Source organism: Pelophylax lessonae (genome assembly GCF_965119305.1).
Source record: "Pelophylax lessonae genome assembly, chromosome: 8".
NCBI lineage: Eukaryota > Metazoa > Chordata > Amphibia > Anura > Ranidae > Pelophylax > Pelophylax lessonae.
Window position 1 is genome coordinate 177,521,071 of NC_138775.1, and position 15,542 is coordinate 177,536,612.

At 45.5% G+C, this 15,542-nt stretch overlaps 1 protein-coding gene across 2 annotated transcripts in view; it reads left to right on the forward strand.

Moving 5' to 3' along the window:
• Nucleotides 1-15,542, forward strand: part of OLFM3 (olfactomedin 3) — a 369,646-nt gene that overhangs the window by 349,388 nt on the left and 4,716 nt on the right. For both annotated transcript variants that reach the window (XM_082266132.1, XM_082266131.1), the window contains exon 4: nt 3,455-3,674. In XM_082266132.1, the coding sequence (XP_082122258.1) occupies nt 3,455-3,674 (220 nt within the window). The remainder of the gene's footprint in view (nt 1-3,454; nt 3,675-15,542) is intronic.

Genomic DNA, 15,542 nt, shown 5'->3' on the forward strand with positions numbered 1-15,542 from the left:
CGTCGGCCATTAAAAGCTAAATACTGGGGTTATGGCAGCAGATAGCCCCCATAACCCCGGTATTTTTTGAAACGGCGGGCGGTCGGCTTTCAGATAAGGGTGGTCCCAGTGGCGGATTCGCCGCGGAATTACCCTTACGGTGCAGGGGAAGAGGTGCCCCCCCCCCCTCCTGCCGCGTCCCAGACGTTTTCCCAGCTTACCGGACCCGCCGGCAGCGGGGAAAACTATCCGGTCCCGGATCCTCAGAGACAGGAAGTCGAGTGAGGGCAAGATGGCCCTCACTCAACTCTATGGTCTTGGAGGACCGGAGCTACGTCAAAAGTGTAGTTGTGAGGTGTGAGGTCTTTTTGACCCCAGATCTCACAATAAAGAGGACCTGTCATGCCTATTTCTATTACAAGGGATGTTTACATTCCTTGTAATAGGAATAAAAATGATCAAAACATTTTTTTTTTAAACTGTGTAAAAATAAAAAAATAATAAATAAAATAAATAGGAAAAAAAAAAAAATTAAAGCGCCCTGTCCCCGTTAGCTCGCGCGCAGAAGCAAACGCATACGCAAGTCCCGCCCACATATGTAAACGGTGTTCAAACCATACGTGTGAGGTATCGCCGCGATCGTTAGAGCGAGAGCAATAATATGAGCCCTAGACCTCCTCTGTAACTCTAAGCTAGTAACCTGCAGAAATTTTTAAAATGTTGCCTATGGGGATTTTTAAGTACCAATGTTTGGCGCCATTCTGTGAGCATGCGCAATTTTGAAGCATGACATGTTGGGTATCTAATTACTCGGCGTAACATTATATTTCACATTATGAAAAAAAATTGTGCTAAATTTACTGTTTTCTTATTTTTTAGTTCAAAAAAGTGAATTTTTTTCAAAAAAATCGCATCTGGAAGACTGCTGCGCAAATATGGTGTGATAAAAAATATTGCAACGATCTCCATTTTATTCTCTAGGGTCTCTGCTAAAAAAAAATATATAATGTTTGGGGGTTCCAAGTAATTTTCTAGCAAAAAAAATGATTTTAGCTTGTAAACACCAAGTGTCAAAAATAGGCCCAGTCTTAAAGTGGATAAATGGACAACTTTGTGTAAAGCGCTACTTGGATGTTAGGCCTATGTGTGTGGCCAGGCTGTGAAAAAGTGTTACACATGTGGTATTGCCATACTCAGGAGGAATAGCAGAATGTATTTTGGGGTGCAATTTTTGCTATGTACATGCTATGTGTTAGAAATATTGCATAAATGGACAGCTTTGTGTAAAAAAAAAAATGTGTTTTCATTTTCTTTCCACATTTTCCAAAAACTTGTGGAAAAAAATGACATATTCAAAAGACTCATTATGCCTCAAAAATTATACGTTGGGCTGTTTGCTTTCCAAAATGGGGTCATTTTATGGGGGTTTCCATTGTCCTGGTGCTCCAGGGCCTTCAAAAGTGCGATAGGTTGTCAGGAAATTATATGTGTAATTTGTGCTCCTAGAATGCCGGACGGGGCTACTTGAATGTTAGGCCTCTGTATGTGGCCAGGCTGTGAAAAAGTCTCACACATGTGGTATCGCCATACTCAGGAGGAGTAGTAGAATGTGTTTTGGGGTGTAGTTGCAAGTATACATGTGCTGTGTGAGAGAAATAACCTGTTAATATGGCAATTTGTAAAAAAAAAAAAAAAAAAAATCTTCATTTTGCAAAGCATTGTGGCAAAAAATTACAACTTCAAAAAAATTTCCCATGCCCCTTATTAAATACCTTGGAATGTCTACTTTCCAAAAAGGGGTCATTTGGGGGGGTATTTGTACTTTCCTGACTTTTTAGTGTCTCAAGAAATGAGATAGGCCTTCAGTACATCAGGTGTGAGCAAGTGTGATCAATTTTCAATGATTCGCACCATAGCTTGTGGACTCTATAACTTTCACAAAGACCAAATAATATACACTTACTTGGGTTATTTTTACCAAAGATAAGTAGCAGTATAAATTTTGGCCAAAATTTGTGAAGAAAAATGACTAATTTGCAAAATTTTATGACAGAAACAAAGAAAAATGCGTTTTTTCACGATATTTTCAGTCTTTTTTTATTTATAGCACAAAAAATAAAAAACCCAGTATTGATCAAATACCATCAAAAGAAAGCTCTATTTGTGTGAAAAAAAGGACACAATTTTTGTATGGGTACAGTGTTGCATGACTGAGTAATTCTCAGTCAAAGTGTGAGAGCGCTGAAAGCTGAAAATCGGTCTGGGCAGGAAGGGGGTGAAAGTGCACTGTAGGCAAGTGGTTAAAAAGATAAATTAACATTGACCAAAAACTTTCATGCTTTTTGTAAGAATATTGCACCTTTCTATGCAGTAGTATAAAAAGATGAAAAAGGGTGCGCTAACCTAAATAACTATGCAGCAGCACTAGAAATGTGGAATAATAATAAAAAAATGAAATAGTGCGCTTGCAAATCCCATACAGTACAAATAAAGTTGTATATAGACGAATCAATCATGAAAACATATATGAACCATATATGATAACTGATAAACCACACAAAGTTGATTATTAACAACACAATGTGAAAGTCCACACAAATGAGCAATCCCCTAAAGGAATGCATAGGTGTGATAAAACACAAGAAAGTCTTTTGTGAAATAAATGAAGTAAAGTGTCTTCCAATCTTGCCGGTGTGAGACAACAAATCCATGACACACAAATAAGTGAAATAGCCCCTTACCAAATGGCAATAGGAGCCAGGTGTAACATAATCCCAACCTCCACTCATGAAAAATAAAAAGCTTGTCTTGTGTCACCCAGGTGATAATTATAGCTTCCAGAATTAAAAAGAGGGTATATCTTTAACCTCTGTAGGTATATGGATGGTGTATAGACAGTGCCCAGGATCAACTCCAGACCGTGGAGAATATGGTATCTTTCCCTTCACTGGGGCGTATTAAAAATCCCATATGAAGCTGAAGATGACTGTCTCTTATTTAGCAACTGAAGAGCTTCTATTCAATTTTTTTACATAGGTGGTCCCTATTCCTCAAATGTCACTTTTACTTCCCGTGCCCACCGCACAAATTCACGTCTCTAATAGCGCAGGGTGACAAGATTTTCCCGCCTTCTCTAGGATCGCCGCTCGGAGAAGGGAAAGTGGCGCGCGTTTACTTCATTTATTTCACAAAATACTTTCTTTTGTTTTATTACATCTATGCATTCCTTTAGGGGATTGCTCATTTGTGTGGACCTTTTTGCACATTGTGTTGTTAATAATCAACTTTGTATGGTTTATCAGTTATCATATATGGTTCATATATGTTTTTATGATTGATTTGTCTATATACAACTTTATTTGTATGGGATTTGCAAGCGCACTATTTCATTTTTTCATCATGCAGTAGTATAGAATGTAATAGATTTAATGTAATATTCTGTTAAGATTTTATCTAACTCCTTTATTTATTTTAGGATCTGAAAGAAAAGATGGATGAGCTCCAGCCACTAATTCCAGTTTTGGAACAATATAAGACAGATGCCCGGCTAATTACGCAGTTCAAAGAGGAGATCAGAAATTTGACTGGAATTCTCACAACCATCCAACATGAGATAGGGGCATTTGACTACGAAGAGCTCCATCAACGGGTTCTAGGACTGGAGACCCGACTGAGAGATTGCATGAAAAAACTAAGTAAATCAAAATGCTTTATATGATTATATTTTTTTGCTTGCATATGTAATTTCTTTACCTTTGCACAAGCTCTGTTGCTACTATTTACTACTCCAACTCCAGTTGCCCTGTTACCAAATCCAACTCTCACATCAAGAGAAGTAGAATGCCAAAAGACAGGTTCCTAATTGCAGGTGAATCCTAGAAGAACAAGTGCAATAATAGTTTCTGACAGACACTGGGTACTGTAACGTGAAGGTTAAACAGTAAAAAGGGCATTAGGCTCCACGTGGAGCCAAATGACTGGTATTTACGACAGTGAATGAAGGTGAAAAGCTGGGAGAAGAGCCTGGTCGTATGAACTGCAAGTCTTGCGATTATACCTTTTGCAATCACGAAGTTCTCCCTGCAGAAAGAACTTCTTTGTAACACTGTGTTTGCATTTAATGAATGATATGAGATGTGGAGTAACATTGCAGAAAACTACACCTTGTGGTGAAATGTCAGCCCTCCCTGTCTCGGGGGGGGGGGGGGGTTCCCCTGCCTCTGGAGGTCAGTGAGTAAAATTCACAGTTCTGAGTATACTGTACAGTGCTCTACAATATAGTGCCATATCGAGGCCTGCATATTATTTTGATGCCTTGTTCTTTAAAATCCGTAGTAGAGGGTCATGCTTAGGAGGCAGGGCAGTGTTTGGCTGTACTTATGATGTGGGACAGGAGAGTGGCAGCACATTAAAAAATAAGTAAATAAATAAATAAATAAATATTGTACATTCACATCATATATATTTATATATAGTTAGGCCCCGTTCACATAGGGGCGATCCGACTAGGGGGGGGGGGCGACCTCCGAGATCGTGGTGCGAGCAGCGCGCCGCGACCTCGGAGCGGCCGCCACGGACTTCATAACATTGAAGTCTATGGCGGTCGCCTCCGGGTCGCCCCAAAGAAGCTCCGGACCCTTTTTCTAAGTCGGAGCGCCTTGTGTCGCTCCTATTAGAACGGGTCCGCAGCTTCCCTATGGAAGGCGACCTACGGCGACCTGTGAGGCGACCAGGTCGCCTCACAGGTCGCCTTAGTGTGAACGGGGACTTAATCCATACATGTGAACATATTTGTGTTAGTCAAATCATTTTAGAGTCCTCAAAACACCATAGTGTATCTGAGAGTCCAATAAACATTAAAAGTTCAAATGTAGATCAAGATATCTTCTTCCACCAGACCAATAGTAATAGCTCTGTGCAAACTCCATATCTCAATGAAGGTAGAACACTTAACAAATGGTATTGCTTATCATTCCACAGACAAGCATCATGTACTTCATACAATAAGTCTCGGTTCACACTAGCGATGCTTCAAAATCACCAACTTTGAAGCTGAGCCGCACACTTGTGGCTTGCAAATGACTTCTTTAACAGAAGTTAATGCAAATCACTCTAAAGTCACCCCCAAGTATTGCAGGAACCTTTTTCTTAGTTGGATCGGCTTGAGTCGCTCGGATTAGAACTGTTCCATTACACTGAATGAGGTGCGACTTGTCAGGGGACTAAGTCACCTGACAGGTCGCCCCAGTGTGAACCGAGCCTAAATCTCCATATGCCTCTTCTTAATGAACCTCGTTCGATCTTTACTCCACTCCACAATTCCAAAGCAGATGTTGTTAAATAGGAATCACATGCAAAGAAAAACTGCTCCTCATTAGGGTTGAGCGGACACCTAGATGTCCGTGTTCGACGGGTTCGGCCGAACTTTAAAAAAAAGTCCGGGTCCGTGTCCCGGACTTTTACCGAACTTTTCCCGGACACCGAACCCCATTGAAGTCAATGGGGACCCGAACTTTAAGGCACTAAAATGGCTCTAAAACACCAAAGGAAAGGGCTAGAGTGCTGCAAATGGCAGCAAAACGTAATTAAGAGCATGGCAAGTGCTCTGCAAACAAATGTGGATAGGGAAATAACTTAAAACAACAAAAAAAAACAGAAAAATAAAACAATGTTCTTCTTCATCTCTGAAGGACGAGGCCCATATGGAGTAGGAGGGAGGTTGAGGTGGTGGTGGATGTGGCGGTGACATAGGCGTGCGCACAGGGTGTGCTGGGTGTGCCTGGGCACACCCTAATCACCTAGGGCACATAGCATTGCCAGTGAGGAGATGGGAAAGATCTCCCTGGGACCTGCTCTGCTCTATTTCTCCTTGCCTACAGGTACATGGCCCCGATACATTACTCTCCCTGCTGGCAAACACATGCATGTGTATTTCAACTTTGGGGTGCACACCTTAATGCAATAGGCTGCGCACACCTATGGGCGGTGTAGGTGGAAGCGGCGGTGGAGGAGGACCAGGGCCGGATTAACAGCATCATGGGCTTGGTGCTGAGGATTTTGAAGGGCCTTAGGGCCGTGCCTTGCCATGCACCCAGAGGAGGAAGGGTGCAGCCATGCATGCCTAATTCAACATGGGATGCTGTCTCTGAAGCCCATAAACACATCCATGCATCGCCAACTGTCCCTCCTTGTCCGGCCTTCACGCTGTGTGGGGAGGTTCTGAGGGTGCTGCCTGGGGAAGCGAGCATAGAAGCCAGACTTCTGTGTTTACAAGTGACAGAAGAGCGGTAACAGTGAATATGGCCAACCCGGGGCCTATATAAAAGGTAGGGGCCTGGAGCTGCAGCTCCAATAGACCCTACATTAATCTGGCCCTGAGGAGGAGGACGAGGTAGCCAACACTGCTTCTTTTCACAAATTTTAAATGAGGGTACACCCCAAAAGAGTGAGAAAGAGCAAAAATGGAACAATGGGTGGGTAAGGTCGGTATCCATTGCTATTCTGCATAAGGTACGGAAAAGTCCCGTGGGATCCATGCCTGGTTCATTTTAATGAACGTGAGCTTGTCCACATTGTCTCTGGACAGGCGGCTGCGCTTGTCTGTTATAACGCCCCCAGCCGTGCTAAATACCCGTTCAGATAATACACTGGCTGCAGGGCACGCCAGCACCTCCAAGGCGTAAAGGGCAAGCTCAGGCCATGTGCCCAATTTGGAGACCCAGAAGTTGAAGGGGGCAGACCCGTCATTCACTACATGTAGGCGTGTGCACACATACTGCTCCACCATGTTGGTAAAATGCTGCCTCCTGCTAAGACGTTCCATCTGAGCTGCTGGTGCTGCTGTTTGTTGTGGCGTGCTGACAAAGCTTTTCCACATTTCGGCCATGCTAACCCTGCCTTCTGAGGTGCTGGCGGTGCCCTGGTTGCGTTGGCGACCTCCTCCTCCTCCTCCTCTGCCTTGTGCTTCCACTGTGGCCCCGCTGTCAGATGGGAATGCCAGCAGCATGGCGTCTACCAGCGTGCGCTTGTACTCGCGCATCTTGCGATCGCGCTCCAGTGAGTGAATTAAGGACGGTACGTTGTCCTTGTAACGGGGATCCAGCAGCGTGGCCACCCAGTAATCAGCACAAGTTAGAATGTGGGCAACTCGGCGGTCGTTGTGGAGACACTGCAGCATGTAATCGCTCATGTGTGCCAGGCTGCCCAGAGGCAACGAAAGGCTGTCCTCTGTGGGAGGTGTATGGTCCGTGTCCTCTGTATCCCCCCAGCCACGCACCAGTGATGGCCATGAGCTGGCCTGGGTGCCACCCTGCTGTGAACATGGTTCCATCTCCTCCTCCAGCTCCTCCTCCTCCTCATCCTCCTCATCCTCCAGAACTGTGCCCCTGCTGGACAATTGCGTCCCTGGCGTTTGCGTGTGCAGGAACCCACCCTCGGAGCCCCTTGCGAATGACTGCCCTGAAAGCCTTGGAAATGTTACCTCTTCATCCTCCTCCTCCTCCTCATCCTGTGCCACATCCTCTTCCATCATCGCCCGAATTGTTTTTTCAAGGAGGCATAGAAGTGGGATAGTTAAGCTGAGAACGGCGTCATTGCCACTGGCCATGTTGGTGGAGTACTCAAAACAGCGCAACAAGGCACACAGGTCTCGCATGGAGGCCCAGTTATTGGTGGTGAAGTGGTGCTGTTCCGCAGAGCGACTCACGCGTGCGTGCTGCAGCTGAAACTCCACTATGGCCTGCTGCTGCTCGCACAGTCTTTCCAGCATGTGCAAGGTGGAGTTCCACCTTGTGGGCACGTCACATATGAGGCGGTGAGCGGGAAGGCCGAAGTTACGCTGCAGCGCTGCCAGGCGAGCAGCAGCAGGGTGAGAACGCCGAAAGTGCGCACAAACGGCCCGCACTTTCTGCAGCAGCTCTGACATATCGGGGTAGTTTTTAAGGAACCTCTGCACCACCAAATTCAGCACATGCGCCAGGCAAGGGATGTGCGTCAAACCGGCTAGGCCCAGAGCTGCTATGAGATTTCGCCCGTTATCGCACACCACCAGGCCGGGCTTGAGGCTCGCTGGCAGCAACCACTCATTTGTCTGCTGTTCCATGCTCCTCCACAACTCCTGCGCGGTGTGTGGTTTGTCCCCCAAACAGGCAAGTTGTAAAACTGCCTGCTGTCGTTTACCCCTGGCCGTGCTGAAGTTGGTGGTGAAGGTGTTACGCTGTCCGGATGAGGAGGCGGTAGAGGATGAGGAAGCGGAGTAGGAGGAGTTAGGAACAGGAGGCAAACTGAAGCGCCCTGCAATCCTCGGTGGTGGAAGGACATGCGCCAAATTGCTATCCGCCTCAGGCCCATCCGCCACTGCATTTACCCAGTGTGCCGTTAGGGAGATATAACGCCCCTGACCGTGCTTACTGGTCCACGTATCCGTAGTTAGGTGGACCTTGGCACAGATGGCGTTGCGCAGTGCACACCTGATTTTTTCCCCCACTTGGTTGTGCAGGGAAGGGATGGCTTGCCTGGAAAAGTAGTGGCGGCTGGGCACGACGTACTGTGGGACAGCCACCGACATAAGGTTTTTAAAACTGTGCGTCTCCACCAGACGGAATGACAGCATTTCAAAGGCCAATAATTTTGAAATGCTGGCATTCAGGGCCAGGGATCGCGGGTGGGTAGGGGGGTACTTCCTCTTCCTCTCAAGTGTTTGGGAGATGGAAAGCTGAACGCTTCCACGGGACATTGTGGAGATGGTTGTTGGTGACCCAGGTGGTGGTGTTGCTGACAGATCGTCTGTTTGCGGGGTGGCAGGTGCCGGTATCACTACAGATGTGGCTGGAGCGGCCGAGACTGCAGCAGAAGAGGAAGCAGGATGAGCCAGAGACGTTTCTTGGTTTTGAAGGTGTGTACTCCACTGCAGCTCGTGCTTTGCACTTAGATGCCTGATCATGCAGGTTGTGCTCAGGTTGAGAAGGTTCATGCCTCGCTTCAAGCTCTGATTGCACAGGGTGCAAACCACTCGTGTCCTGTCATCAGCACATTTTCTAAAGAACTTCCACGCTAGAGAACTCCTTTGAGCTGACTTTGGTGCGCTCGTTCCCTTGCTGCGTTGGGCAGTAGCGGGCGTAGTGTCTAGGGCACGGCCGCTCCGCTTCTGCACCCTGCTCCCTCTTCTGCTGTGCTGGTGGCTCTGTGCGACCACCGCCTCTTCCTCCAAACTACTCAGTTCACCTGCATGACGTTCATTCCATGTGGGGTCGAGGACCTCATCGTCCTCCACATCATCTTCCACCCAGTCTTCACCCCTGCCCTCCTTGTCGGTCTCCACAATGCTGAACGCCGCAGCAGTTGGCACCTGCGTTTCGTCATCATCGGAGACGTGCTGCGATGATCCTTGCATGTACTCATCTTGAGGAATAAGTGGTTGGGCATCGCTGCACTCAATCTCTTCCACTTCTGGGGCAGGGCTAGGTGGATGGCCCTGGGAAACCCTGCTGACAGAGTCCTCAAAAAGAATAAGAGACTGCTGTATGGCTTGGGGCTCAGACTGCTGGCCTGATTTGCAAGGGGGTGAGGTGAAAGACGGTTGGACATTGGCTGCAGGTGCCAACTCTGACCTTTCTGCAGTAGACTGGGTGGGAGACAATGTGAAGGAACTGGAGGCACTGTCAGCAGCAAACCAATCTACTATCGCCTCAACTTGTTCTGGCCTCATCACTTCTAGGGGCGTTTGATGCCCTACCAAATACTGATGCAGGTTCTGTCGCCTACTCACACTTGAGGAAGGTGTTTCACTTGTGCGTGTAGCTGGCACAGATCGACCATGTCCTCTCCTTGCAACAGGAGCTCTACCAGCAGCACCACGACCCAGGCCACGGCCCTTATTTGACGGTCTCCTCATATTTCTGTAATTTAAGATCTTGCCCTAGAAAGGTTTTTATTGAATAGCGGAATAGAAAATATGATCCAAAAAAAGTGTATGTATATCACACGTACACAACCACACTAGGCCCCAATTACTATTGTTTGTACCCCTAAAAGGCTAGATGAGGAGTAGGGGGAGTATGGAACAGGCAGCACCCTCAAACCTTCAGAAGTATGAGATGAACCCCAACAACTTGGAAAGGTGGATCTCTCTCACACGTACCGACACAGACTATCCCGCAATTCAATTGATCCTCAAAGGTTTTTATTGAATAGCGGAATAGGAAATATGATCAAAAAAAGTGTATGTATCTCGCACGTACACAACCACACTAGGCCCCAATTACTATTGTTTGTACCCCTAAAAGGCTAGATGAGGAGTAGGGGGGGTATGGAACAGGCAGCACCCTCAAACCTTCAGAAGTATGAGATGAACCCCAACAACTTGGAAAGGTGGATCTCTCTCACACGTACCGACACAGACTATCCCGCAATTCAATTGATCCTCAAAGGTTTTTATTGAATAGCGGAATAGAAAATATGATCAAAAAAAGTGTATGTATCTCGCACGTACACAACCACACTAGGCCCCAATTACTATTGTTTGTACCCCTAAAAGGCTAGATGAGGAGTAGGGGGGGTATGGAACAGGCAGCACCCTCAAACCTTCAGAAGTATGAGATGAACCCCAACAACTTGGAAAGGTGGATCTCTCTCACACGTACCAACACAGACTATCCCCCAATTTAACTGATCCCCAAAGGTTTTTGATTAAATAGCGGAATAGAAAATATGATCCCAAAAAAGTGTATGTATATCACACGTACACAACCACACTAGGCCCCAATTACTATTGTTTGTACCCCTAAAAGGCTAGGAGTAGGGGGAGTATGGAACAGGCAGCACCCTCAAACCTTCAGAAGTATGAGATGAACCCCAACAACTTGGAAAGGTGGATCTCTCTCACACGTACCAACACAGACTATCCCCCAATTTAACTGATCCCCAGAGGTTTTTGATTAAATAGCGGAATAGAAAATATGATCCCAAAAAAGTGTATGTATATCACACGTACACAACCACACTAGGCCCCAATTACTATTGTTTGTACCCCTAAAAGGCTAGGAGTAGGGGGAGTATGGAACAGGCAGCACCCTCAAACCTTCAGAAGTATGAGATGAACCCCAACAACTTGGAAAGGTGGATCTCTCTCACACGTACCAACACAGACTATCCCCCAATTTAACTGATCCCCAGAGGTTTTTGATTAAATAGCGGAATAGAAAATATGATCCCAAAAAAGTGTATGTATATCACACGTACACAACCACACTAGGCCCCAATTACTATTGTTTGTACCCCTAAAAGGCTAGGAGTAGGGGGGAGTATGGAACAGGCAGCACCCTCAAACCTTCAGAAGTATGAGATGAACCCCAACAACTTGGAAAGGTGGATCTCTCTCACACGTACCAACACAGACTATCCCCCAATTTAACTGATCCCCAGAGGTTTTTGATTAAATAGCGGAATAGAAAATATGATCCCAAAAAAGTGTATGTATATCACACGTACACAACCACACTAGGCCCCAATTACTATTGTTTGTACCCCTAAAAGGCTAGGAGTAGGGGGAGTATGGAACAGGCAGCACCCTCAAACCTTCAGAAGTATGAGATGAACCCCAACAACTTGGAAAGGTGGATCTCTCTCACACGTACCAACACAGACTATCCCCCAATTTAACTGATCCCCAAAGGTTTTTGATTAAATAGCGGAATAGAAAATATGATCCCAAAAAAGTGTATGTATATCACACGTACACAACCACACTAGGCCCCAATTACTATTGTTTGTACCCCTAAAAGGCTAGGAGTAGGGGGAGTATGGAACAGGCAGCACCCTCAAACCTTCAGAAGTATGAGATGAACCCCAACAACTTGGAAAGGTGGATCTCTCTCACACGTACCAACACAGACTATCCCCCAATTTAACTGATCCCCAGAGGTTTTTGATTAAATAGCGGAATAGAAAATATGATCCCAAAAAAGTGTATGTATATCACACGTACACAACCACACTAGGCCCCAATTACTATTGTTTGTACCCCTAAAAGGCTAGGAGTAGGGGGAGTATGGAACAGGCAGCACCCTCAAACCTTCAGAAGTATGAGATGAACCCCAACAACTTGGAAAGGTGGATCTCTCTCACACGTACCAACACAGACTATCCCCCAATTTAACTGATCCCCAGAGGTTTTTGATTAAATAGCGGAATAGAAAATATGATCCCAAAAAAGTGTATGTATATCACACGTACACAACCACACTAGGCCCCAATTACTATTGTTTGTACCCCTAAAAGGCTAGGAGTAGGGGGGAGTATGGAACAGGCAGCACCCTCAAACCTTCAGAAGTATGAGATGAACCCCAACAACTTGGAAAGGTGGATCTCTCTCACACGTACCAACACAGACTATCCCCCAATTTAACTGATCCCCAGAGGTTTTTGATTAAATAGCGGAATAGAAAATATGATCCCAAAAAAGTGTATGTATATCACACGTACACAACCACACTAGGCCCCAATTACTATTGTTTGTACCCCTAAAAGGCTAGGAGTAGGGGGAGTATGGAACAGGCAGCACCCTCAAACCTTCAGAAGTATGAGATGAACCCCAACAACTTGGAAAGGTGGATCTCTCTCACACGTACCAACACAGACTATCCCCCAATTTAACTGATCCCCAAAGGTTTTTGATTAAATAGCGGAATAGAAAATATGATCCCAAAAAAGTGTATGTATATCACACGTACACAACCACACTAGGCCCCAATTACTATTGTTTGTACCCCTAAAAGGCTAGGAGTAGGGGGAGTATGGAACAGGCAGCACCCTCAAACCTTCAGAAGTATGAGATGAACCCCAACAACTTGGAAAGGTGGATCTCTCTCACACGTACCAACACAGACTATCCCCCAATTTAACTGATCCCCAGAGGTTTTTGATTAAATAGCGGAATAGAAAATATGATCCCAAAAAAGTGTATGTATATCACACGTACACAACCACACTAGGCCCCAATTACTATTGTTTGTACCCCTAAAAGGCTAGGAGTAGGGGGAGTATGGAACAGGCAGCACCCTCAAACCTTCAGAAGTATGAGATGAACCCCAACAACTTGGAAAGGTGGATCTCTCTCACACGTACCAACACAGACTATCCCCCAATTTAACTGATCCCCAAAGGTTTTTGATTAAATAGCGGAATAGAAAATATGATCCCAAAAAAGTGTATGTATATCACACGTACACAACCACACTAGGCCCCAATTACTATTGTTTGTACCCCTAAAAGGCTAGGAGTAGGGGGAGTATGGAACAGGCAGCACCCTCAAACCTTCAGAAGTATGAGATGAACCCCAACAACTTGGAAAGGTGGATCTCTCTCACACGTACCAACACAGACTATCCCCCAATTTAACTGATCCCCAAAGGTTTTTGATTAAATAGCGGAATAGAAAATATGATCCCAAAAAAGTGTATGTATATCACACGTACACAACCACACTAGGCCCCAATTACTATTGTTTGTACCCCTAAAAGGCTAGATGAGGAGTAGGGGGAGTATGGAACAGGCAGCACCCTCAAACCTTCAGTATGAGATTGTGTTCACTGTACCCCACAAAGATTGAGTTCACTGCACCCCACAATGATTGTGTTCACTGCACCCCACAAAGATTGTGTTCACTGCACCTCACAAAGATTGTGTTCACTGTACCCCCCAAAGATTGTGTTCACTGCACCCCACAAAGATTCTGTTCACTGTACCCCACAAAGATTGTGTTCACTGCACCCCAAAAAGATTGTGTTCACTGCACCCCAAAAAGGATGTTGTTCACTGCACCCCAAAAAGGATGTTGTTCACTCCACCCCAAAAAGATTGTGTTCACTGCACCCCACAAAGATTGTGTTCACTGCACCCCAAAAAGATTGTGTTCACTGCACCCCAAAAATGATTTTGTTCACTGCACCCCAAAAAGGATTTTGTTCACTGCACCCCAAAAAGGATGTTGTTCACTCCACCCCAAAAAGATTGTGTTCACTGCACCCCAAAAAGATTGTGTTCACTGCACCCCACAAAGGATTTTGTTCACTGCACCCCAAAAAGATTGTGTTCACTGCACCCCAAAAAGGATGTTGTTCACTGCACCCCAAAAAGGATTTTGTTCACTGCACCCCAAAAAGATTGTGTTCACTGCACCCCACAAAGGATTTTGTTCACTGCACCCCACAAAGATTGTGTTCACTGCACACCAAAAAGGATTGTGTTCACTGCACCCCAAAAAGATTTTGTTCACTGCACCCCAAAAAGATTGTGTTCACTGCAGCCCAAAAAGATTGTGTTCACTGCAGCCCAAAAAGATTGTGTTCACTGCAGCCCAAAAAGATTGTGTTCACTGCAGCCCAAAAAGATTGTGTTCACTGCAGCCCAAAAAGATTGTGTTCACTGCAGCTCACACACAGAAAAATGGATGTGGATCACTGACACCTGCCTATCTCCAATCCCACACCACACAGCAATATCGATTGTAGTTTGTAGAACACAGTTTCCCTAAAATTCAGCAGACTCTGTCCCTAACAGGATTGAGAAGAGATCGTAGATCAGGATTGAGTGCAGATTCACCCCACCCCCCACACAGCAATATCGATTGTAGTTTGTAGAACACAGTTTCCCTAAAATTCAGCAGACTCTGTCCCTAACAGGATTGAGAAGAGATCGTAGATCAGGATTGAGTGCAGATTCACCCCACCCCCCACACAGCAATATCGATTGTAGTTTGTAGAACACAGTTTCCCTAAAATTCAGCAGACTCTGTCCCTAACAGGATTGAGAAGAGATCGTAGATCAGGATTGAGTGCAGATTCACCCCACCCCCCACACAGCAATATCGATTGTAGTTTGTAGAAGACACTGACCCTATATAATTCAGCAGACTCTATCCCTAAAATGCCTACAACTCGCCCTGCCTAAACACTCCGACCTGTCCCTCAATTCTATCCGGACACAAATGGTTTTTTCCTGCCTATCTTTCCCTAATCAGCAGCCAGCACGTTGATGTGTGCTCTGTCCCTGAATCTAAGCAGCATAATGACGCCGCTGCGGCTGCCTCGAACTTATAAAGACTTGGTCACATGCTTCAGACGGCCAATCACAGCTACTGAGACATTTGCAGGCATGGCTGGGATGGCTTAAGGCACACCAGTTAAACGATTGTTGATTGGCTGTTGAAAGCCCGCCATGAAAAGAGCGCCAAAGCATGCAAAACCCGGAAATAAAACGACCGAACACGGATTTTTACCCGAACATACAGTAAAGTGTCCGTGTCCGTGTTCGGGTACAAAAAATCCAATTATTCGGTACGAACACGAATAATACAGTCCGTGTTCGCTCAACACTACTCCTCATTAAATTAAATAAATTTGAGTAAAATCTTTATTTAAATAGCATATCTCACCAGAAATTGCCTTGTTACAGACACATTAATAAATTCCACATAACTCGATCTCCAGTAACAAGACAGTATATCTCAACACCTGTAAATCCTTTGATCTACTGCAATACATGGGATGTAAGACATGTCACCATTG